At 44.5% G+C, this 26429-nt stretch overlaps 1 protein-coding gene across 1 annotated transcript in view; it reads left to right on the top strand.

Annotated features, from left to right (window-relative positions):
- LOC126471203 (organic cation transporter protein-like) overlaps nt 1-26429 on the top strand; it is a 342130-nt gene that overhangs the window by 92731 nt on the left and 222970 nt on the right. The window contains exon 3 of the mRNA XM_050099316.1: nt 24444-24690. Coding sequence (XP_049955273.1) covers nt 24444-24690 — 247 coding nt within the window. The remainder of the gene's footprint in view (nt 1-24443; nt 24691-26429) is intronic.

Here is a 26429-nt window from a genome sequence, read left to right as displayed (position 1 = left end):
GGACATCACACACATCCATGCCCGAGGCAGGATTCGAACCTGCGACCGTAGCGGTCGCGCGGTTCCAGACTGAAGCGCCTGGAACCGCTCGCCCACTTCTTCCGGCTCCACGTGAGTACTAGAAGGAATCTCCTAAATTTCATTTACGCGATGAATCACATAAATGTAAACGCTGTGAATTCAACCAAATACTTAGGGATAACAATTACGAAAAACTTAAATTTGAACGATCACATAGATCATGTAGCGGGGGAAAATAAGCAGATGCGTTTTATTGGCAGAACACTTAGAAGTTACAACGTGTCTGGTAAAGGGACTGCCTACACCACGCTTCTGCGCCCTCTTCTGGAGTGTTGCTTTGCAGTGTGGGATTCGCATAAGATAAGACTGACGGAGAATATCGAAAACATTCAAAGAAGGGCACCTGTCTTATATTATGGCACAACAGAAGAGAGTATATAACGGATACGATACGCGAGCTGGAGTGGTAATCATTAAAACAAGGACGTTTTTCATTGCGGCGAGACCTTTCTAGAAATTTCAAACACCATCTTTCTCCTCCGAATGCGAAAATATTTTGCTGTCGCCCACCTACACAGGCAGAAATGTTATCGTAATAAAATAAGAGAAAGCAGAGCTCGCACGGAAAGATTTAACTTCATTTTTCCCGCATTCTGTTTGAGAGGGGAACACTCTGTCAGCTACTTCACTGTGAACTGCAAAGTAGTCAAAGCCCTTCCAGGGTCGCCGCCATGTCAAAGACACCTTCAGCGCCGCGCGGGAGCGCTTGCGCTCTCCAAATATTCAAATGTGTGTGAAATCTTATGGGACTTAACTGCTGAGGCCATCAGTCCCTAAGCTTACACACTACTTAACCTAAATTATCCTAAGGACAAACACACACACACACATGCCCGAGGGAGGACTCGAACCTCGGCCGGGACCGGCCGCACAGTCCATGACTGCAGTTCCTGAGACCGCGCGGCTGATCCCGCGCGGCTTGCGCTCTCCGCCGAAGTCAAGGGCTGTGACAGCGATAGCGTAGCTACCGGTAGCTTCTACAAGACGAAATCATCCAGGGAATGTCACGAAAACAGTCCGCAGACCGCAACGCTCCCTCCTTCGGCATGGACCCTTCTGACGATTATTGCAGGACGTTTGTTTTCAGCCGTTATCTGCCCGATGGAGCTAAAAGTGACTCACCTAAAAAGGCCACTTGTCACCACACTGTGGACGTCCAATTGCGGTACTGGCGTGCAAATTCGAGTCTTTGGCAGCAGTGAGCGTGGCTGCCTGAACCAAGCGCTCGCTGCGGTCGCCCATAGACACCAAAGTACGACACACTGTCTTAACTGGGATACAGGTTTTCAACTAAGCGCTGCCTGGAATCCAGCACTGGGTGCCATTACATTAAAACAAGAAAAACAAGAACTTACGATTCATGATGTGACGCAGTGATTACTTAAAATAATAAAAAAACTCAAAATGACAAACACAATACAATGAACGGTATGTAGAATAGTGACATAAAATGTCCAAGAGAGCAGTAATGAAAATTTAATGTACAAATGGTCTTTACGCAAATTAAAACACAAAATTACGCACCTTATTACGAACCGGGCTGATGCCACCTGAAAATGCAGACCTCGACAACTCTTTAATTAAATTGAATGCCGGTGGCTTTCAAATAGCCTGTGAGCAAGTTATATTTACAAAACGGTGGAGTAAAACAGGAACACTGGTGGGGAAGAAGCAATATCTTATACAAGTTTCATTGTGCAGTCGTGTATTTGTACGTGCCAATATGATGTGGTTAAGTTCCGCTACTGCTGTTGTGCCCTTATCGCAGTGTCCTGACGTGATAATCTTCAACCGATACAGTGCGCAGGGTAACATCCGTATCCTGGCCTCATGCAATGATAGAAGTCGTATGACGTCAACGAAGCTGCACCGAGGCGAACAATGGTCGAGAAGAGATGTTCGGTTGTCTGGCCACCAAGTGGCCGCCCTTAAGGGTGCTGAGGGACATGCCACTCGTAGGCAGCCTTCCGTATCGCCGGCCGCGGTGGCCGACCGGTTCTAGGCGCTTCACTCCGGAACCGTGCGACTGGTACGGTCGCAGGTTCGAATCCTGCCTCGGGCATGGATGTGTGTGATGTCCTTAGGTTAGTTAGGTTTAAGTAGCTCTAAGTTCTAGGGGACTGATGAGCTCAGATGTTAAGTCCCACAGTGCTCAGAGCAGATTAAACCTTTCCTATTGTCGATATGAGATAAGTATAAGGTTCAAAATGGTTCAAATGGCTCTGAGCACTATGCAACTTAACTTCTGAGGTCATCAGTCGCCTAGAACTTAGAACTAATTAAACCTAACTAACCTAAGGACATCACACACATCCATGCCCGAGGCAGGATTCGATTCTGCGACCGTAGCGGTCGCTCGGTTCCACACTGTAGCGCCCAGAACCGCACGGCCACTCCGGCCGGCCGATCCGTATAAGGGATTGCCGTTGGGCATATCTGGCCTTCCGTAATACTCCTCTTGGCAAGACGGTCAACACCTTCATTAGGAAGAATGCCGTAATGTCCTTTAATGCAGAGTAATTGGACGGCAATGTCCGAGGCCTGCTCGTCGCTAATGGTTGCCAAGACGTTCAGAATATATCTGTTACTCTGTTTATCAAACACGAGATGTTGTAATTTCTGCAGCACAATTCGAGAGTACGTAAGTATCTGGACGAACTTGAATGACCGAGTACTATAATGAATAGCTACTTGATGGCCAGTAAGTCCGCCGTGCCGTGTAGACAGAACTTTCAAGAGGAAGCGCAAACATTTGCTAAGCGACACTAGAAGGGCTAAAGAAGGCGTATCCCACACCCGCCTCAGATTTAGATCCGTCCGTATAGGTATGAGCGTGCTGGGTTCTTGGTATGCTGACAAAATGCTCCAGGTCGCGAATGATGTTGGTCTCCGTTCGGAAATCGAACGGCAGGTATGCCACTGGGGCTGGAGTGAAGAATAGGCTAAACGAAAAACGAAAACAGAGGAGTTTTTTGTCCTGTAGAACGAGTGGAAACAGATGGCGCCACTTCTCGTAGCTGCGAACTAATAAATAAGTTCTGTTCATTCGTCGTCCATGAGGAGCCTGTGTGAGTTTCGAGAATCGAACCAGTGCCTTAAGAGAGGGAGAATCAGATATCGAAGACCGACTGAGAGAAAGATATCAGACAACATCTGCCGTCATGACGGATGCTTCCACTAGCACGGTGTTGGTGGACGTTGATTTGATGGCTCCAAGGACAAGACGAATCACTGTATAACGGATGACATCGAGCTTGCGCAAAGTTGATTGTGTTGCAGTGCCGTAGACAATATTACCATAATCGCAGACAGAACGGATCAAGACCTTCCACGGAGTCAAGGGCGTAATCGTTTCCGCTCCCCACCATAGTCTGGCAAGCATACGCAAGCTATTCACAGTGTTATCAACAGCGGACACTATGAGTGCCACTTTCTTCCAATGCAGACATTCATCTCACAAGACTTCCTGCATACGTCACTCCGCTCTCACGTCACACGCAATATCAAAGATGGAAAAAGCTGTCTATCGACTTCCCTTATCGTACTTGTAGCAACACGCGAGGCGAACATGACGTTCAAAACAGTAACATTCGCCCTTTACTGCAAAGTACATTAACCTCGAAGAAACATTGTTTATGAATGCATAAAGCTCTGCATTCATGTGGACTGGACTGTAGATAAAGGAGAGATTAATGTATTTGTAAGAATAAATCCCGAAACTTACTAAAAAAGTTGTACTACTTTTCCTAATACGTCTTTATCAATCATCAACGTGCGCGGACTTGCTGATTCTGAAAACTAGTTTCAGGAATTGGTCTTTAATTAAAAAGGATGGATAGCCAGTCCACTCATAGGAGACAAATTAACGCAGCAACTCATTTAACTTACGTTTTACGAATAAATACTATTTCAAAACATCAGCACACTCAGGATCTTTCGAAAATGCGTCTGTATTGGTACAATTTTCTGTAATAAAATAACGGAAAACATCATATTGGGAGTTAAAGATTTACTTCAATTCAAACATTGTTTGGCGAAGAAGTGTCCTAAAAGAACTAACTCGCAAACTTTCTTATAAACTTTGTAGATGGTTCAGACTAAGTTACCTTTCAATTCTTTTGAGCCGGCCGGTGTGGCCGAGCGATTCTAGACGCTTCAGTCTGGAACTGCGCGACCGCTACGGTCGCAAGTTCGAATCCTGCCTCGGGTATGGATGTGTGTGATGTCCTTCGGTTAGTTAGGTTTAAGTAGTTCTAAGTTCTACGGGACTGATGACCTCAGATGTTAAGTCCCATAGTGCTCAGAGCCATTTAATTCTTTTGAAAATGTATCAGTGCTATCTAGCCTTGTTATTCTGAATGGTTGTTTGCTTTACCAGATGACCAATTTGTTTTTAATATTTACTCGCATTTGCGTGTCTCAAGCTTAATTTGTAAATTATTGACAATGACAACTCACTCCTGAGAGAGCACTCTTGAACATAAATCAATTGAATTAATAAGAAAGTCAGAGAATCTTTTAGAAAGAGGAAAAAGATTTGGAGGTAGCAAGAATCGAATTAGTAAATAGCAGTCTCTTACTACACAATACCACACTCCTAACCGCTTTTCCTTTTTGTTCTTTTTTAGTACAATGCTCCATAAGATACATATCATGCTTGCCATACATGTAGACAAAATAATATAAATAAAATGACTATACTAATTTGATTGGAAATTCTTGTGTCCCCATTTTCTTAATCTCATAACGAAAATTTTTCTCCATTTTTCAGGATAAAGATTATGAAAATAATAAATGAATCATTCAATAATGAGAGTTTGGACAATCATAATAATTACTCGGGAAGATAAAAAAAGAATTGGAGTCAGGGATATTCGATCCATTCTTTTAACCAAATGTGTTAACGCCGCTAAGATCGAAAAAAAGTTACATGTAGCGGGATGCATCTTTCGACTCCGTAAACGACGACATTATACATTACGACATCGTTTCTTTTCTGCTTATAGCGGCAGGGAAAAACGGACACAATCAGCTTCAGGCTGGGTGGAGACAAAGTGGGCAGGGGTTGAATCCCGTGGCCTGGCCACCATGCCGCCGCCTCTCCCTTCCCCCCATCCCCCAACCCCGCCAGCCTATCGCTATGCTGGTCCCACACATGGTACAGGCATTTTTTTATTTTTTATCTTTATTTATTTATTTTTATTGAAACCTCTTAACTTCTTACTAAAAAAAAATCGGACTTAATCCTACATGGTTTCCGACACTCAAAAAAGAAAAAAAATTCATTTCCATTCGTGGCCTGCATCAAATTTTGCTTATTTTTTTACTAAAAAAACAGGGCCACAAAAATAAAATAAACAGTCTATCAATACACCAGAAAACGGACCATGACGAAAACACCAAGAGGATCGGTTAACTCAGCACCTTTTTTTTCTTAATCTTGCCAGAAGCGAGGTAACAGGAATGAATCATTCGAATAGAAAAGGGATTCTATACTTCATCCAACTCCTTAACGATTAAATATTAGTAAAAAGCTTACGATAGCGTTGCGTCCTTTGCCATGTCCAATGGGCCGTTACCATACACTGGTAAGAGGCACAAGGGTCCCAGTCATACCCGCTCTCCACCACATAATGAACATAATGCCCGACAAGCTACATAGCTGTACTGTTCATCGTTCTAGGAAAGAATGTTGAATCGGGACGCAGGGGAATCTGACTGGAGATTGCCGCTTCCGTCATCCTGGCAGGAAAGGCCAATTGTCAGCGGAGCGAACTCCAATGACTGTGTCCACTGGCGACCAAGCAGTGACAATGTTTACATTCCATGGCAATGACAGCACCGGTCTGTTTCACTAACGCCAATGCAAAGAAAGGCTAACGTTGGTGGCGAGAAGATTATGAACTACTTGGGACCATGAAGACTCCATTTCCATCGGAAAAAGATGTAGGCTGACATTGGACCCAACAACCTTCCAATCTGTCACTGGCCATAGGAACTTCATAGGGGAAGCGTGATTTGGAAACTTTCAGCGCCATAACAGCATTTTTATAGATTTGCGACTTGGAAAGAGTATCAACCCCCAAATACTGACACCAATAAAAAAAAAATCCAGAATATGCCTTAATTTATTATTTATCGTAAAAACATCTATTGGAGAGGTTAAGCTCGCAGGTCGGAGACAGGTAAAAAGGCGAGCTGTAAGTGACTGGGAGATGCGAAGACATATTAAAACAGAAAACTTGGGCCATACATCATGGAGGCTCAGATCTCTCATCAGCCCAGGTCTCGGCATAACCTCATATCGCACCCGATAAATAGAGTTTTACCAGATAAACTTGCCCGATAATCGTAACTTTCGGGACATCATCGCAGGTGGGGGTAAAATTTGGGTAACAAAATAGGCTCTAAAAAATGGTTCAAATGGCTCTGAGTACTATGCGACTTAACTTCTGAGGTCATCAGTCGCCTAGAACTTAGAACTAATTAAACCTAACTAACCTAAGGACATCACACACATCCATGCCCGAGGCAGGATTCGAACCTGCGACCGTAGCGGTCGCTCGGTTCCAGACTGTAGCGCCTAGAACCGCACGGCCACTCCGGCCGGCCAAAAATGGGCTTTACTCAACACCTAAGTTTCGAAGGTCCGAACCTTACGAAGTAACGAAAGGGTGTGACGCTCGTATTCAAGGATCGCTCCTGGAATCCTATCCGTGACGGACTTTCAGTTTAACGCAGCCATGTTCATCGGACAACGATCAATAAATAGTAACACACAACGATCGATGAAAGGCGACAGCCACAGCCCATGGAATCTGACCGCGTCAAATTCCCCCAAGCTGAGTATCAGAAACTTCCGATCGTTAGTCTGTGCTCCCGCAACACGATAAAATGCATCCAAAACGTCCTTGAGCACCTTTATGTCATATGAGTACGCAGGACTACCATAACGGCATCGGCATACGCGCGAATGCTGAACCTTTCGCCCAATAACGATCAGATATCCAACCGAGCAGCTACGGACCGCAATAAAGGTTCCATAAATAGCGCGAATAACGACATAGATTGGGCACTCCCTCGCAGGACACCTCGACACACTTCTATTCACGACAGTGGACCGATGAACACCAATAATTAGATAGGTCAATATCCGTCGCGCAGCATCATTGAAACCAACAGCTGTCAACACTCGCAACATAAACTCATGACTAAGTGGGTCAAACGTGTGATTAAAAACAATAAAGAGTAAAGCTCCTGACCCAGGAACAGTGGAAGTAATCGAGATGAGATCACGACATTCAGCAACAGAAGTCAGGAGAGAACACCCGGGAGACAACTTTGATAACGCTCGACAACGTCAACAAGCAAAATCGACAAACGGCTATTTATCGCCCGCGCTACGATTTTATAAGCAAAATTGGATAGCGTTATCGGTTAGATCTGATTCACGGACAGACGTCACGTGTTTTAGGGAATTAAAACAGTTTTTCCAACCTTAAAGTAGGGCGGGTTGTGTACCCCTTGCACAACTTAATTCACTGTAGATGTTATCGTATCTCCTATCAGAAGCCAAAGCCGCACGTAAAATTATTTGCGAAACCCATCCAAAGCTGATGATTTGCAGAAAGTAGAGTGAACTACAATGTCAGACACCTCATCACGGTGAAAATCTGCCAAAAACTTCTCATGGAGAGCTAGCGTAACAACACTATCGTCCGCAGGTCGTGGTCGTGCGGTAGCGTTCTCGCTTCCCGCGCCCGGGTTCCCGGGTTCGATGCCCGGCGGGGTCAGGGATTTTCTCTGCTTCGTGATGACTGGATGTTGTGTGATGTCCTTAGGTTAGTTAGGTTTAAGTAGTTCTAAGTTCTAGGGGACTGATGACCATAGCTGTTAAGTCCCATAGTGCTCAGAGCCCAGCCAACAACACTATCAATGAGGGAAGTAAAAACAGCAGACCGTATACTGTCTGATATCACTCCAATATAAAGATCGGAAAAATACCGGGAAAGTTCAAGCATTGTATGTGGTTGGGGTGACCACTCACGTCCATCTATAGAACGAATGGTAGTGAGACACGTACTCTGACATCGCTTTCGAAGCCGACTTAGATGACAAAGAGACGCCAACTCATCCTGGAGAATCAAACGAGGCTGGGAACGCAAACGAAGACCTTCTAATTCCAGTCTTTTGAGTTGAAGGAGTTTCGTCTTCACGTGGTGAACCTCCATAATTCTTAAAAGGACGTCTCGAGCACTCTCATAAAGATCGCGAAGGGCAGCGTAATAAAATTCTCGAGTCCTCCTCATTTCAGCCGCTTCACTAGGGCTAAAACGCATGAATGCAGTGCGAAGTCGAGGATCGCAAATGGCAACCCACCATTCAATATTTGAGGGCTAACGCACTTGGAAACGGCTTGTCCACCCCCACACGGCAACGATGATATCACCCAGAAAGGGGTGCACCAGATGTAAAATATTTAGCTTCCAAGTGGGACGAGAAAGATGTACCCGCTGAGGGACGTCGTTAAGAGTCATTGAAACAACACAGTTATCACCGAAGCTGGCGGGAATTACATCAGGTAACAAAAGTTGACTACATAGGGAAGTAGACAAATAAAAACTGTCTATTCGACTACTAGAAATAGCTGTAAAATACGTAAAACGCTCAAATGTGGGATATCTGCATATCCAAGCATCCTGTAGAGTCAACGACGCCACTGCATCGTTAAATAGAACTCTGATCCACAGGACGTAATACGCGGTTGAAATTCCTCCTCCCCCCCCCCCCCAAATCAAAATTTTTCGCTGCTTTTGGCGAAGTAAAAAAGGCATCTTTCATATAAAAGCGCGAGCAGTCATATGTACGACCAGGTCCAGATGGACCATAAAGAAAAATTAAGGGGGATCGTAAAACCGACATTCTATACCCCGACCATCGTTCAGCGTGTCAAAGTCCGTTAACGGAATACCATCCCTATAAAACACGGCCATGGCTGTACAGCTTTCCGGCGCAAAGTTAAAAAACACAGAATACCCAGGGTGACAAAACACGTCAAATAACAGTTCTTGCAAACTCACAACATCGGCTTGGGAAGCATAAATAAACTGTTCAAATGGTTCAAATGGCAAATGGACAGCTTATTCTATTAACATTTAGAATAAGAAACGTATACGCCTGCATTAGTTAACACACGTAAGACATGAAAGCAGAACTAGGAAAGAATTTGCGGATCGGGTCCCGCTCTCCGCAACATCGACAGACAGCGAAGACGATTATACAGAATTTGAATCCTGTCCACCGAAAGGTGCAGATTCCATGCTTTTTTTTTTTTTTTTTTCACCACGACGCTGCACGCTCGGGATGAAACAGTTGCTTCACACCCCTCCGTGGCAAGATAACTTATTGACTCGGAAGGATAGAGGGCTGATCAGGGTCCGCTCCAGGGGTAGAGGCGTCCCCACTACACTCAGTGGAATGCGAGAGACCCAACTGGGATCGAAGAACATCATCATCAGATAAAGAAGAGACAGGCAATGCAGCGTCTGACGCTGTCTGCATCATCTGACTACCTGGAAGAGAATCCGCAGTAACCTGTTGCTCCATCGTATCAGATCGAGGAAGGGAAGGCACTACACTAGAACACTGCAAAAGTAGCCGGCCGCGGTGGTCTAGCGGTTCAAGGCGCTCAGTCCGGAACCGCGCGGCTGCTACGGTTGCAGGTTCGAATCCTGCCTCGGGCATGGATGTGTGTGATGTCCTTAGGTTAGTTAGGTTTAAGTAGTTCTAAGTTCTAGGGGACTGATGACCACAGATGTTAAGTCCCATAGTGCTCAGAGCCATTTGAACCATTTTGAGTGGCTCTGAGCACTATGGGACTCAACTGCTGAGGTCATTAGTCCCCTAGAACTTAGAACTAGTTAAACCTAACTAACCTAAGGACATCACAAACATCCATGCCCGAGGCAGGATTCGAACCTGCGACCGTAGTGGTCTTGCGGTTCGAGACTGCAGCGCCTTTAACCGCACGGCCACTTCGGCCGGCGAACCATTTTGAACTGCAAAAGTAGAACGGCAGACGATGTCCCTGTTAAATCATCGGGACCACCGGAACAGTGGTTCTTAGGGGTAGAGGAGAGGATGCAGATGCAATATTCATTTCAACATCAACAGGACCAGCGTCGTGAAACGAGAACCGCAGTTAACGTCAGTTTTCAAAGGATCACCACTGGAAGAAGCACCCTCCACCACTCAGAAGCCGCAACTGAGCGTGCCGGTAACGGTGCAAAGTCGCTCAGAGAGTGGGTGGGGGCAATGCCTGCCCAATGTCCTCTAAAGCTTGAGAAGCACAGACAGCAGATTGCGAAGACACTAATTCAACTAATGTTAACGTTTTTCATAGGACGACTTTAAAACCTTAATACGGCAAGGACAGTTGGATCTGAGGTGGGCACTTTCACTACAGAGCAAGCAGGTTCCTCCTTCCCCCGCATACGTAATATTAATCCGGTAACCACAAACATTCAGGTGTGAAAGAATATTCTTTTGAACACACTTCCCTACGGTTCGGATACCATTGCAACATTGCAAGCGATGTTGAGCCGACCAGCGTTCCCGCTGGATATGCCAGACGACACCATAAGGCAGCAACACCTCCTTAAGAAATGAATCGTCCACTTCGGATGGAAGTTTCTAAACTCTAACCGGAATATACTCGATCGCCGCATTTGCAAGAAGGACTGGACTTACGGAACCATTACGACGTGTAAACATCACCTGAGAAACAACCCGAGGGAAATCCGGTCTACTTGCGAGGCATCTTGAAACTTCACAGAAAAATGCATACAAACCAGAATCAACATAAGCAGTATCTATCTGATCAGATGTAACTGGAATCGCATTAACCACCCAATCGTGAAATTCTAGAGAGCTCGGTTGAACATGTCGAGTACTCTTGCCAAAACTGTAACGAACGGCACCCCGACGAGGACTATTCTTGAGAGACTCCACACACATCATGGCACGGCAGAATACGCCGCCGGCAGAGAACAAACCAACAACGAACGGTGCGGCAGCGGCCGATACACACACAAGATTGAGTACACCCAAGTTCGACACACGCGGTGCTGCTGTACAGGCGGAAGTAAGAATAACCTGCTCGCTCGAGGTGCAGGGCGAAACTGCTTAGTAGGCAGTTGTGTTAACCAGTGTGCCACCAGACACAACATTTATCGCAGAATGCAAGGCGCGAACCAACAACCAACAATCTCCCACTACACAATTGCGTACTCATAACCACTACACCACATTGAGATTACGAAGGTTTGCACCCCGTGCACTTAGTTATATCTCACAAAAGGTTTAACCGCCGATAAGTCATTATGTAACGTTCAATTAAAACAATAATTATAATAAATAGTGCCAAGAACGGCGTGTTTTTATAAATCTTCGGAACTGTGTATGGTGTCAAAATGACGTCACGTGTGCATGTAGTCTTGTGAGTTGTTACCCGTGCGAGAAAGGCACACATCGATAGCTAATGAAAGTCGATAGTAGTTCCTCCGGTTGCCGATATTGCGTGTGAGGTCATAATGACGTCATGTCTGCAGAAAGTCAAGTCAAATTAGTGTTACCCTTCATCCAACTGCGAGAGCCTTCCCTGCATGCGTATATCGAGCTCCTGCCCTGACAAATTTCGACGCCGCCGCGCGATCCTCATCAGTCGCGCCTCGCAGCTGAGACACTAGTAGCAACTACCATCACCTGAAGATGTGTAACAGTTCTACCGAAGAAATATTGCTATATAAGATTTGCTCAATATGATCCGGCGCAAACACGAGTGGTGTATTTGCGAAACATCCGACGGGAAAGACTAAAAAGTGACACCCTATTTCAATCACATAGAAAATGTCTCGAACTCCATAGAAGAATGGTAGAAACGTAGCAATGAACATCCCCGCAATTTGGTAATTCTACAGGATCTAATCATCAATGAGTGCTTTCAGCTGCTTGTGGCGTACGCGAGGAAACTTGTGGACTTTGTTCGTTATCGAACTGATGCTATTATCATGGTTAGAAGTGGATTTACACGGTATTGGCTTGATATCTGTGGGGCTGACTAATTTTTTCGTCGTGTCTTATTAGTGCACGAAGGTTAAACGATCTTGAACTGGGTCCTTATCTGTTGCAGCCTTCGCCAGATCGATGAAGCGTGAGCTTGTACTCCACCGGAAAATGTCGTCTAGGGTAATGAAAAAAAATGTACTCATCGAATGCGTGCAGTTCTTTGTGCTCGCCCTAAATGTTGTTGTTGCGACCTTCTCTCCGAGGACTGGTTTGATGCAGCTCTTCACGTTAGTTCATCCTGCACAAGCCTCTGCATCTCTACGTACCTACCGTCCGCCCCCGGTAGCTGAGTGGGTGCCGGCACGGTAGCTCAGCGTGTTCGGTCAGAGGGGTAGCTGCCCTCTGTAATAAAAAAAATCTGAGTTAATCGATCAACAACGAACTTAAAAAAAGGGTGTATTACGACGTCCGCCCCGAGCGGATGCGGCGAACAAAATGAGATAAAAAAAAAGTGGGTAGCTCGACAGACTGTCAATCCTAAGAGCCCGGGTTCGATTCCCGGCTTGGTCGGAGATTTTTTCCGCTCGGGGACTGGGTGTTGTGTTGTCCTAATCACCATCATTTCATCCCCATCGACGCGCAAGTCGCCGAAGTAGCGTCAAATCGAAAGACTTTCGCCCGGTGAACCGTCTACCCGACGGGACGCCCTAGTCACACGACATTTACGTAGCTACCGCAGGTTATAGGCATTTGAAACGCCTTACTGTGTTCCCTGTATAATTTTCACCCCCTCCTCCCCCCTCCCCACTTCCTTCCAACACCAAGCTGATGATTCCTTAATGCCTCACAATGTGTCCCGTCAACTGACCCTCTGTTTTAGTGAAACTGTCACAAATTTCTTCTTTCATCAATTCTATTCAGTGCCTTCTCATTTGTTATTCGATCTACTCGTCTAATTTTCAACCTTTTTTGTACCATCACATTTCAAGAGGTTCTATTCTCTTCTTGTCTGAACTGCTTATTATCTACGTTTCACTACCGTAAAAACCTACAATCCACGCAAACACATTCAGAAAATACTACCTAAAACATTTATATTAGACGTTCAAAACTTCCTATTTTTCAGGAACGCTTTTCTTGCTATTGACAGTCTGCATTTTATATCCTCACTACTCCTTCCTTTGCCATTTATTTTATTGCCCAGACAGCAAAATTCATCTACTAATTTTAGTGTCTCATTTCCTTATGTCCGCCCCGGTAGCTGAGTGGTCAGCGTGACGGATTGCCCTTCTACGGGCCCGGGTTCGATTCCCGACTAGATCGGAGATTTTCAACCGCTCAGGGCTGGGCGTTGTGTTGTCTTCATCATCATCTCATCCCCATCCGGCGCACAGGTCGCCCAATATGGCGTCGAATGTAATAAGACCTGCACCAAGGCGGCCGGACCTGCCCCGCACTCCCATCCATTGACGCCAAACGCTCATTTCCATTTCCTTATACAGAGTGGGGCAAATAAAAGTGGCCCGGATGAGTGGATACGATTGGACGTGAATGTATGCATATAACCACACCCTGTGATGCGCACGTCACGTGTACAATCGCCACTTGATTCGCACCAGTTCAGAGCGTAGTGCGGTCTGTGTCAGTGTGAGTGGAGCAATGGAAAGACGAAATTGCTAAAAGGTATGCTAGAAAACGTGCAGATATGTCAAATCGGGCTGATTGCTGTAACAAGCAGAGCAATTATATTAATTCAATAAACGGACCCAGCTTTTATGAGAGAATAGTTAATAAAACAAACATTAGTTTCACGTCTTCTGAAAACAAGCTGTCGTCTAAAGGATTCAAATACAACGTAGAACCCACAGTTAGCGAAGCTGGCGTATTAGAAAGTCTAATAGTGGATCTTAAAATAGGCCTCGGGTGCTCTAAAACAGCTAAAAATGTGCAAACGCGAAAGTTTACGAGTCTTGCAACATTTTAGAAAATGAATTGACCACCATGCAAACGGACGCTAACGTACTAAATACCGTAAAAAGCATTAATCGTAAGTTGAAAAATAATGACACCGTGGTCACTAAAGCCGACAAAGGCAACTCCTTGATTATTTCCAGTAAAGATGAGTATGTAGAGAAGACAAAAAAATTTTTAAAGAAAATGATATTGTACCTCTCGAAAAAGGTCCCACCGCCACTTTGCAAAAAGAGATAAGTGTAGGTCCTCACAATACTAAAAGACTTGTAGGGGAAGCTCGTAAAAAATGGCTCATAAATATGAATCCGAAACCGCCAATCTTAAGGAGCCAATTTAAGGTCCATAAGATTAATGGTCCGTTCCGTCCGATAGTGGATAGCACCAAAGCACTTATCATAAATTAGCCAGACGTCTGCATTATAAAATAAAAGAAAACTTGGTATTTGTGGATAATTACTCAGTTAAAAACACGGTTGATCTAGCCAGCAGATTGAAAACTTTAATCTGCTCTGATGTTTCTAAATTCGTTTCCTTTGACATCACAAGTCTGTACATTAACGTGCCAGTAAACCAATCTTTAGACATTTTAGAAGTTAACTTGCGGTCCAACAAAAAATTATCCGACACTGAAATAGATGAAATAATGACTCTCTTGCGCATTATCTTGAAGGATAACTATTTCTCTTTTAATGGAAGAATGTATTCTCAACCATCTGGTCTAGCAATGGGAAGCCCTCTGGCAGGTAGTTTATCTGAAATATTTGTAAATTCTATGGGACGCCTTTTCTTTCAAAATAATGCAGATTTAGCGAGCAAAATTATCTTTTATGCAATATATCTAGACGACTTACTCTTCATAACTAACGGCTCTCAAGATGATATAGATCAAATTTTCACAACTTTTAATAAACTCCACGAGAACATAAGCTTTACGCTGGAAAATGAATCTCCCCATGGATCTTTGATTTAGACCTAAATTTGGCAATAGAGGACAACCGTATTAGATTTAACATGTTTCGGAAAAATACCTTTTCCGATAACATCATCCCAGCCCACGAAATGGCCTTCTTCCATTCTTGCATACACCGAGCGCTCGCCATTCCTCTTTTAGCAGACGCAATGGAGAACGAGTTACAAACCCTAGAAGTTATCGCCTATAATAATGGATATAAACCAGGGATTGTGAGACACATTTGTAACAAGAAAACAGGTAAAAAAAACTGCGACCTCATCTACACTAGGTGTCACACCAGAGGATAACTCCACTAGCTTCGTTTCTATTCCCTTCATAGGCAAAGCATCTTATAAAATAGGACGACTCTTAAAGAGCCACGGCTTTAAGATTGCATATTCTACGAATAACAGCCTCCGAAAGAACCTGATCCTTTCGTTAAAGAATACTAATGACAAAGGTTGCGTTTCATTGGCAGGACACTTAGAAGATGCAACAAGTCCACTAAAGAGACAGCTTACACTACACTCGTTCGTCCTCTGTTAGAATATTACTGCGCGGTGTGGGATCCTTACCAGGTGGGATTGACGGAGGAGACCGAAAGGCTGCAAAAAAGGGCAGCTCGTTTTGTATTATCACATAATAGGGGAGAGAGTGTGGCAGATATGACACGCGAGTTGGGATGGAAGTCATTAAAGCAAAGACGTTTTTCGTCGCGGCGAGATCTATTTACGAAATTTCAGTCACCAACTTTCTCTTCCGAATGCGAAAATATTTTGTTGAGCCCAACCTTCATAGGTAGGAATGATCATGAAAATAAAATAAGAGAAATCAGAGCTCGAACAGAAAGGTTTAGGTGTTCGTTTCTCCCGCGCGCTGTTCGGGAGTGGAATGGTAGAGAGATAGTATGATTGTGCTTCGATGAACTCTCTGCCAAGCACTTAAATGTGAATTGCAGAGTAATCATGTAGATGTAGATGTAGATCTCGTTCTGGGGTGTACAAAATCACTTGTAATGATTGCTCGAGTTATTACACCGGCCAGACATGGAGAGCCCTCTCAGGTAGATATAACGAACATATACCCACGAAAAGTGGTGATGGCACGCGTGGCTCGACTTTTGCCGAGCACCTTGTTCAATTGGCCCATGCTCCTAATCCACCAAATAACACAGAGCTATTAAATTGCGAGGTTAAAGGCACTAGAGGTTGAGATTGTTGTGGAGGAGGAGATCAGACAGCGAGGTCATTGGTCTCATCGGATTAGGGAAGGACGGGGAAGGAAGTCGGCCGTGCCTTTTCAAAGGTACCATCCCGGCATTTGCCCGGAGCGATTTAGGGAAATCACGGTAAACCTAAATCAGGATGGCCGGACGCGGGATTGAACCGTCGTCCTCCCGAATGTGAGTCCTGTGAAAGGTACTAGACTTGACATCCTTGAGGAGTTGCAAATCTTTAAACACCTGTTGCTTTATAAAGAAAAGCTACTTAATGACCAGCTACGATTGAGAAATAAGAACTTTTTCGTAGGTTTCAATCTTTGATTCACCGGCCCTGATGCTGCGTTGCCTTTGCAGTCGCCGACGCCTGACTCCAGTTTCTTTAGTCTAATGTATTGAAAATTGAGGAATAATTTTGCCGAGTAATAGCTAGTCTTTCTTACGGGTTCCGAATCCGTTTATAGGGTTCTCTTTCTCCTCAGAAGTAAGTTCGGTTACATATTACACCATTAACATTTTTAATGCTTATATTAATCCAATTCCTAACGTATGGGTAGCTACTGTTAAGCATCTATATTTCCACGCTCGCATGCGCATGACCATCAGCTGTGCCCGGTACATAGCTGCTCGCTGCGATTAGTTCCGGCGCAGCTCTCGAGGCCAACCGACCTCGTCCGCGCAGTGGGGCTTGATGTTTCCCTTCAGCTAAGTAATGTAGATTTATGACTGGGTACTACGGTGCTATAGTTTTATACTTGACATGGACAAACTTTGGCATGCAATAGTTTAGTGTCAATAGCTTCTGGAGAAGGCCAAATTATTTTGGCTGAGACCTAGGTAAAGATTGGTTTCTATTTGCAACTGAGGCTGACGTGTTATATGTTTAAACCTCGAAGTTTTTATTCCTTCTCCCTGGACATGAAATCCCTTTCCATATTTCCTCTTGTTTTCCTTTACTGTTAGCTCAAAGTGCAGACTGAATAACATTGGAGAGATTCTCCACTCCTGTCTCACTCCCTTCTCAACAATGCCTCCCTTTCATGCTCTCGTCTCTCATAATCGCAGTCTGATTTCTGTAAAAGAGGTAGATAACTTTCTGTTCCCTGTATTTTACCCCTGTACTATCGAAATTTCAAAGAGCGTGTTCCATTCATGATTGTCAGAAGCTCTCTGTAAATAAAGAAATGCTTTGAATTTAGGTTTGCCTTTCTTCACCCTATCTTATAACATAAGTCTTACGGTCAGTATGACTTCCCGTGTTCTTACATTTCTCCTATACCAAAACTGATGTCACCAAGATAAGCTTCTACCAGTTTTTCCATTCTCCTGTAAATAATTCGTATCAGTATTCTTCCAACATCACTTATTAAATTGATGGTTCGGTAATATTCACAACAGTTAGCACCTGCCTTCTTTGGAATCTGCTTCAAGCTTTAGGGTATTTCCCACCTCCAATAGCTTACAAATAAGATGAAATAGCTTTGTATTGGCTGGCTCTCCCAAGTATCTCCATTATTATGATGGGACGTAGTACACTCCAGTAAACTACTTTCGACTTAGCTCTTTCAGTGCTCTGTCATATTCTTCTTGCAGTATCATATCTACCATTTTATTTCATTTACTTCCTCTTCACTTTCTATAACAGTTTCTTTAAGTCAGTTTCCATTCGATAGACCCTCATAGGATTTGTTTGACACCATAAATATCTACAGCTGTTCTATCCATTGCTCAAAATATTTCAGAATATAGTTCTCCATTTGCATCTTCTGGAGAAATGCAAGAATATAACTGTAGGAGATTGCTCGTTCACTAACCCTGAGTTCATCGAATTTGATGAAACTTGTCAGAGGGCAAGGTCACAGGTCTCGGTAGAGAAATAGTCACGTTCTAGTACGTCGCCAGTCACTCACATCTTGAGTTCTAAATGGGACATAAACATTGTCTAACAAAAAAAAAAAAAAAAAAAATTATATTCACATGTAAGTAAATCTCATGGGTGCTTTAGTGTTTTAGTAAGGTAGTGTATTTCTGAGCAGCGAAATTAAGATATGCACTGAAGAGCCAAAGAAACTAGTACACTTGCCTCATATCATGTAGGGCCCCCACGAGAGCGCGGAAGTGCTGCAACACGACGTGGAATGGACTCGACTAATGTCTGAAGTAGTGCTGGAAGGAACTGACACCACGAATCCTGTAGGTCTGTCCATACATCCGTAATTTATTGTTGGAAGGAACTGACACCATGAGTCCTGTAGAGCTGTCCATAAATCCGTAAGAGTACGAGCGGTTGGAGATCTCTTCTGAACAGCACGTTGCAAGGCATTCCAGATATAGCCAATAATGTTCATGTCTGGGTGTACGGTATCCAGCGGAAGTGTTTATAAACTCAAAAGAGTGTTCCTGGAACCACTCTGTAGCAATTCTGGACACGTGAGGTGTCGCATTGTTCTGCTGGAATTGCCCACGTCCATTGGAAAGCACGATGGACATGAATGGATACAGGTGGCCAGGCAGGATGCTTACGTACGTGTCACCTGTCAGAGTAGTATCTGATGGGATCCTATATTACTCCAACTGCACACACCCCACACCATTACAGAGCCCCCTCCAGCTTCAACTCTCCCCTGTTGACATGCAGGGTCCATCAATTCATTAGGTTATCTCTATACCCGTACACGTCCATGTTGATGTTGACGAGCCCAGGCGAGGCATAAAGCTTAGTGTCACGCAGTCATCAAGGGTACACGAGTGGACCTTCGGCTCCGAAAGCCCATATCGATGATGCTTCGTTGAATGGTTCGCACGCTGACACTTGTTGATGGTCCAGCATTGAAATCTGCAGCAATCTGCGGAATGGTTGCACTTCGCTCACGCTGAACGATTCTCCTTAGTTGTCGTTGGTCCCGTTCTTGCAGGATCTTTTTTCGGCCGCAGTGATGTCAGAGATTTGATGTTTTACCGGATTACTGATATTCACGGTACACTTGCGAAATAGTCGTACGAAAAATCCCCTCTTCATCGCTACCTCGGAGATGCTGTGTCCCATTGCTCGTGCACCGACTATAATACCACGTTAAAACTCACTTAAATCTTGATGACCTGCCAGTGTAGCAGCAGTAACCGATCTAACAACTGCGCCAGACACTTGTTATCTCATATAGGCGTTGCCGACCGCCGCACCTATTCTGCTTGTTCATTGTTTGTTGTGGTCTTCAGTCCTGAGACTGGTTTGATGCAGCTCTCCATGCTACTCTATCCTGTGCAAGCTTTTTCATCTCCCAGTACCTACTGCAACCTACATCCTTCTGAATCTGCTTAGTGTATTCATCTCTTGGTCTCCCTCTACGATTTTTACCCTCCACGCTGCACTCCAATACTAAATTGGTGATCCCTTGATGCCTTAGAACATGTCCTACCAACCGATCCCTTCTTCTGGTCAAATTGTGCCACAAACTTCTCTTCTCCCCAATCCTATTCAATACTTCCTCATTAGTTATGTGATCTACCCATCTAATCTTCAGCATTCTTCTGTAGCACCACATTTCGAAAGCTTCTATTCTCTTCTTGTCTAAACTATTTATCGTCCATGTCTCACTTCCATACATGGCTACACTCCATACAAATACTTTCAGAAACGACTTCCTGACACTTAAATCAATACTGGATGTTAACAAATTTCTCTTCTTCAGAAACGCTTTCCTTGCCATTGCCAGCCTATATTTTATATCCTCTCTACTTCGACCATCATCAGTTATTTTGCTCCCCAAATAGCAAAACTCCTTTACTACTTTAAGTGCCTCATTTCCTAATCTAATTCCTTCAGCGTCACCCGACTTAATTAGACTACATTCCATTATCCTTGTTTTGCTTTTGTTGATGTTCATCTTATATCCTTCTTTCAAGACACTGTCCATTCCATTCAACTGCTCTTCCAAGTCCTTTGCTGTCTCTGACAGAATTACAATGTCATCGGCGAACCTCAAAGTTTTTATTTCTTCTCCATGAATTTTAATACCTACTCCGAATTTTTCTTTTGTTTCCTTTACTGCTTGCTCAATATACAGATTGAACAACATCGGGGAGAGGCTACAACCCTGTCTTACTCCCTTCCCAACCACTGCTTCCCTTTCATGTCCCTCGACTCTTATAACTGCCATTTGGTTTCTGTACAAATTGTAAATAGCCTTTCGCTCCCTGTATTTTACCCCTGCCACCTTTAGAATTTGAAAGAGAGTATTCCAGTCAACATTGTCAAAAGCTTTCTCTAAGTCTACAAATGCTAGAAACGTAGGTTTGCCTTTCCTTAATCTTTCTTCTAAGATAAGTCGTAAGGTCAGTATTTCCTCACGTGTTCCAGTGTTTCTACGGAATCCAAACTGATCTTCCCCGAGGTTGGCTTCTACTAGTTTTTCCATTCGTCTGTAAAGAATTCGTGTTAGTATTTTGCAGCTGTGACTTATTAAACTGATAGTTCGGTAATTTTCACATCTGTCAACACCTGCTTTCTTTGGGATTGGAATTATTATATTCTTCTTGAAGTCTGAGGGTATTTCACCTGTCTCATACATCTTGCTCACCAGATGGTAGAGTTTTGTCAGGACTGGCTCTCCCACGGCCGTCAGTAGTTCCAATGGAATATTGTCTACTCCGGGGGCCTTGTTTCGACTCAGGTCTTTCAGTGCTCTGTCAAACTCTTCACGCAGTATCATATCTCCCATTTCATCTTCATCTACATCCTCTTCCATTTCCATAATATTGTCCTCAAGTACATCGCCCTTGTATAGACCCTCTATATACTCCTTCCACCTTTCTGCTTTCCCTTCTTTGCTTAGAACTGGGTTTCCATCTGAGCTCTTGATATTCATACAAGTCGTTCTCTTATCTCCAAAGGTCTCTTTAATTTTCCTGTAGGCGGTATCTATCTTACCTCTAGTGAGATAGGCCTCTACATCCTTACATTTGTCCTCTAGCCATCCCTGCTTAGCCATTTTGCACTTCCTGTCGATATCATTTTTGAGACGTTTGTATTCCTTTTTGCCTGTTTCACTTACTGCATTTTTATATTTTCTCCTTTCATCAATTAAATTCAATATTTCTTCTGTTACCCAAGGATTTCTACTAGCCCTCGTCTTTTTACCTACTTGGTCCTCTGCTGCCTTCACTACTTCATCCCTCAAAGCTACCCATTCTTCTTCTACTGTATTTATTTCCCCCATTCCTGTCAATTGCTCCCTTATGCTCTCCCTGAATCTCTGTACAACCTCTGGTTCTTTTAGTTTATGCAGGTCCCATCTCCTTAAATTCCCACCTTTTTGCAGTTTCTTCAGTTTTAATCTACAGGTCATAACCAATAGATTGTGGTCAGAGTCTACATCTGCCCCTGGAAATGTCTTACAATTTAAAACCTGGTTCCTAAATCTCTGTCTTACCATTATATAATCTATCTGATACCTTTTAGTATCTCCAGGGTTCTTCCATGTATACAACCTTCTTTCATGATTCTTAAACCAAGTGTTAGTTATGATTATGTTGTGCTCTGTGCAAAATTCTACCAGGCGGCTTCCTCTTTCATTTCTGTCCCCCAATCCGTATTCACCTACTATGTTTCCTTCTCTCCCTTTTCCTACACTCGAATTCCAGTCACCCATGACTATTAAATTTTCGTCTCCCTTCACAATCTGAATAATTTCTTTTATTTCATCATACATTTCTTCAATTTCTTCGTCATCTGCAGAGCTAGTTGGCATATAAACTTGTACTACTGTAGTAGGTGTGGGCTTCGTATCTATCTTGGCCACAATAATGCGTTCACTATGCTGTTTGTAGTAGCTTACTCGCATTCCTATTTTCCTATTCATTATTAAACCTACTCCTGCATTACCCCTATTTGATTTTGTGTTTATAATCCTGTAGTCACCTGACCAGAAGTCTTGTTCCTCCTGCCACCGAACTTCACTAATTCCCACTATGTCTAACTTCAACCTATCCATTTCCCTTTTTAAATTTTCTAACCTACCTGCCCGATTAAGGGATCTGACATTCCACGCTCCGATCCGTAGAACGCCAGTTTTCTTTCTCCTGATAACATCCTCTTGAGTAGTCCCCGCCCGGAGATCCGAATGGGGGACTAGTTTACCTCCGGAATATTTTACCCAAGAGGACGCCATCATCATGTAATCATACAGTAAAGCTGCATGCCCTCGGGAAAAATTACGGCTGTAGTTTCCCCTTGCTTTCAGCCGTTCGCAGTACCAGCACAGCAAGGCCGTTTTGGTTATTGTTACAAGGCCAGATCAGTCAATCATCCAGACTGTTGCCCTTGCAACTACTGAAAAGGCTGCTGCCCCTCTTCAGGAACCACACGTTTGTCTGGCCTCTCAACAGATACCCCTCCGTTGTGGTTTCACCTACGGTACGGCTATCTGTATCGCTGAGGCACGCAAGCCTCCCCACCAACGGCAAGGTCATGGTTCATATATCTCTGTATTTGAATACGCATGCTTGTACCAGTTGCTTTGGCTCATCAGTGTAGATTAGAGGGCCGATGTTTAATAGTTGTGCCATGGAGGCCATTTGGGTACCGATGTGTAGCGTGCGATGGCACTCTACTTGTGAGAATACCGTAGGTGTAGAGTACACTGTTAATACACTACTGGCCATTAAAAGTGCTACACCACGAAGATGACGCGCTACAGACGCGAAATTTAACCGACAGAAATAAGATGCTGTGATATGCAAATGATTAGCTTTTCAACAAAGTTGGCGCCGGTGACGACACCTACAACGTGCTGACATAAGGAAAGTTTCCAATGATTTCTCATACACAAACAGCAGTTGACCGGTGTTGCCTGGTGAAACGGTGTTGTGATGCCTCGTGTAAGGAGGAGAAATGCGTACCATCATGTTTCCGACTTTGATAAAGGTCGGATTATAGCCTATCGCGATTGCGGTTTATCGTATCGCGACAATGCTGCTCGCGTTGGTCGAGATCCAATGACTGCAGAATATGGAATCGGTGGGTTCAGGAGGGTAATACGGAACGCCGTGCTGGATCCCAACGGCCTCGTATCATTAGCAGTTGAGATGACAGGCATCTTATCCGCATGGCTGTAACGGATCGTGCAGCCACGTCTCGATCCCTGATTCAACAGTTGGGGACGTTTGCAAGACAACAACCATCTGCACGAACAGTTCGACGACGTTTGCAGCAGTATAGACTATAAACTCGGAGACCATAGCTGCGGTTACCCTTGATGTTGCATCACAGACAGGAGCGCCTGCGATGGTGTACTCAACGACGAACCTGGGTGCACGAATGGTAAAACGTCATTTTTTTGGGTGAATCCAGGTTCTGTTTGCAGCATCATGATGGTCGCATCCGTGTTTGGCGACATCGCGCTGAACGCACATTGGAAGCATGTATTCGTCATCGCCATACTGGTGTATCACCTGTGGTGATGGTATGGGGTGCCAATGGTTACACGTCTCGGTCACCTGTTGTTCGCATTGACGGCACTTTGAACAGTGGACGTTAGATATCAGATGTGTTGAGACCCGTGGCTCTATCCTTCATTCGATCGCTGCGAAACCCTACATTTCAGTAGGATGATGCACGACCGCATGTTGCAGATCCTGTACGGGCCTTTCTGGATACAGAAAATGTTCGATTGCTGCCCTGGCCAGCACATTCTCCAGATCTCTCACCAATTGAAAATACCTGATCAATGGTGGCTAAGCAACTGGCTCATCACAATACGCCAGTCACTACTCTTGATGAACTGTGGTATCGTGTTGAAGCTGCATGGGCAGCTGTACCTGTGCACGCCATCCAAGCTCTGTTTGACTCAATGCCCAGGCGTATCAAGGCCGTTATTACGGCCAGAGGTGGTTGTTCTGGGTACTGGTTTCTCAGGATCTATGTACCCAAATTGCGTGAAAATGTAATCTCATGTCAGTTCTAGTATAATATATTTCTCCAATGAATATCAGTTTATTATCTGCATTTGTTCTTGGTGTAGCAATTGTAATGGCCAGTAGTGTCTCTCTGCTGCCTTTGTCTTGTCCGTAAACCGGACGGTGCTGCAACCCTGGTCAGTTCTCGGGTTCACTTTTCCAAGTAGTATGTATGACCGAACTGGTGCGCATGCGCAGGAGGGCTGGTCCGGCTTGGCTGCGTGGGGGCAGAGCGCGTTCTTCGCGGGCTGCGTGCTGGGCACGCTGTCGCTGGGCGCGGTGGCGGACCGCGCGGGCCGCCGGCTGGCGCTGCTGGTGGCGTGGGTGCTGGCCGCCGCGGGCAACGGGCTCGCCGCCGCCGCCCACGCGCCGCCGCTCTTCGTGCTGGGCCGCGCCGTCGCCGGGCTCGCCACCGACACCAACTTCTTCATGATGTACATCCTCGGTAAGCTACTGCTCTCACCACAGTTACTTCTGCCGCATATTACAGGGTATTTCAGGAGGAATAATAAGTACACTAACAAAAAAAAAAAATACATATCAACAAGAAAGAGTTAGAACTACTGGCAGCATTGGGAGACGGTTGGGTTGTTTGGGGGGGGGGGGGGGGGGGGGGAAGAGACCAAACAGCGAGGTCATAGGTCTCATCGGATTAGGGAAGGAAGTCGGCCGTGCCCTGTGAAAGGAACCATCCCAGCATTTGCTTGAAACGATTTAGGGAAATCACGGAAAACCTAAATCAGGATAGCCGGACGCGGGATTGAACCGTCGTCCTCCCGAATGCCAGTCCAGTATGCTACCACTGCGCCACCTCGCTCGGTAGCATTGGGAGAGCCAGTCCTGACAAAACTCTACCATCTGGTGAGCAAGATGTACGAGACAGGCGAAATACCCTCAGACTTCAAGAAGAATATAATAATACCAATCCGAAAGAAAGTAGGTGTTGACAGATGTGAAAATTACCGAACTATCAGTTTAATAAATCACGGCTGGAAAATACTAACGCGAATTCTTTACAGACGAATGGGAAAACTGCTGGAAGCCGACCTCAGGGAAGATCAGTTTACATTCCGTAAAAATATTGGAACACGTGAGGTAATACTGACCCTACGACTTATCTTAGAAAATAGATTAAGTAAAGGCAAACCTACGTTTCTAGCATTTGTAGACTTAGAGAAAGCTTTTGACAATGTTGACTGAAATTCTCTCTTTCGAATTAAGAAGGTGGAAGGAGTAAAATACAGGGAGCGAAAGGCTATTTACAATTAATGCAGGAACCTGAAGGCAGTTATAAGAAATGGTTCAAATGGCTTTGAACACTATGGGACTCAACAGCTGAGGTCATAAGTCCCCTAGAACTTAGAACTACTTAAACCTAACTAACCCAAGGACATAACACACATCCATTCCCGAGGCAGGATTCGAACCTGCGACCGTAGCAGTCACGCGGTTCCGGACTGAAGCGCCTAGAACCACTCGGCCACCGTGGCCGGCGCAGTTATAAGAGTCGAGGAACATGAGAGGGAAGCAGTGGTTGGGAAGGGAGTGAGACAGGGTTGTAGCCTCTCCCCGATGTCATTCAATCTGTATATTGAGCAAGCAGTAAAAGAAACAAAAGAAAAATTCGGAGTAGGTATTAAAATCCATTGAGAAGAAATAAAAACTTTGAGGTTCGCCGATGACATTGTATTTCTGTCAGAGACCTGGAAGAGCAGTTGAACGGAATGGACAGTGTCTTGAAATGAGGATATAAGATGAACATCAGCAAAAGCAAAACGAGGATAATGGAATGTAGTCGAATTAAGTCGGGTGATGCTGAGGGAATTAGATTAGGAAATGAGACACTTAAAGTAGTAAAGGATTTTTGCTATTTGGGGAGCAAAATAACTGATGATGGTCGAAGTAGAGAGGATATAAAATGTAGACTGGCAATGGCAAGGAAAGCATTTCTGAAGAAGAGAAATTTGTTAACATCGTGTGTAGATTTAAGTGTTAGGAAGTCATTTCTGAAAGTATTTGTATGGAGTGTAGCCATGTCTGGAAGTGAAACATGAACGATAAATAGTTTGGACAAGAAGACAATAGAAGCTTTAGAAATGTGGTGCTACAGAAGAATGCTGAAGATTAGATGGGTAGATCATATAACTAATGAGGAGGTACTGACTAGAATCGGGGAGAAAAGAA

This window comes from Schistocerca serialis, chromosome 3 (assembly GCF_023864345.2).
Source record: "Schistocerca serialis cubense isolate TAMUIC-IGC-003099 chromosome 3, iqSchSeri2.2, whole genome shotgun sequence".
Classification (NCBI taxonomy): domain Eukaryota; kingdom Metazoa; phylum Arthropoda; class Insecta; order Orthoptera; family Acrididae; genus Schistocerca; species Schistocerca serialis.
The sequence above is the reverse complement of the archived record's forward strand: the minus strand, read 5'-3'. Positions and strand labels throughout refer to the sequence as shown.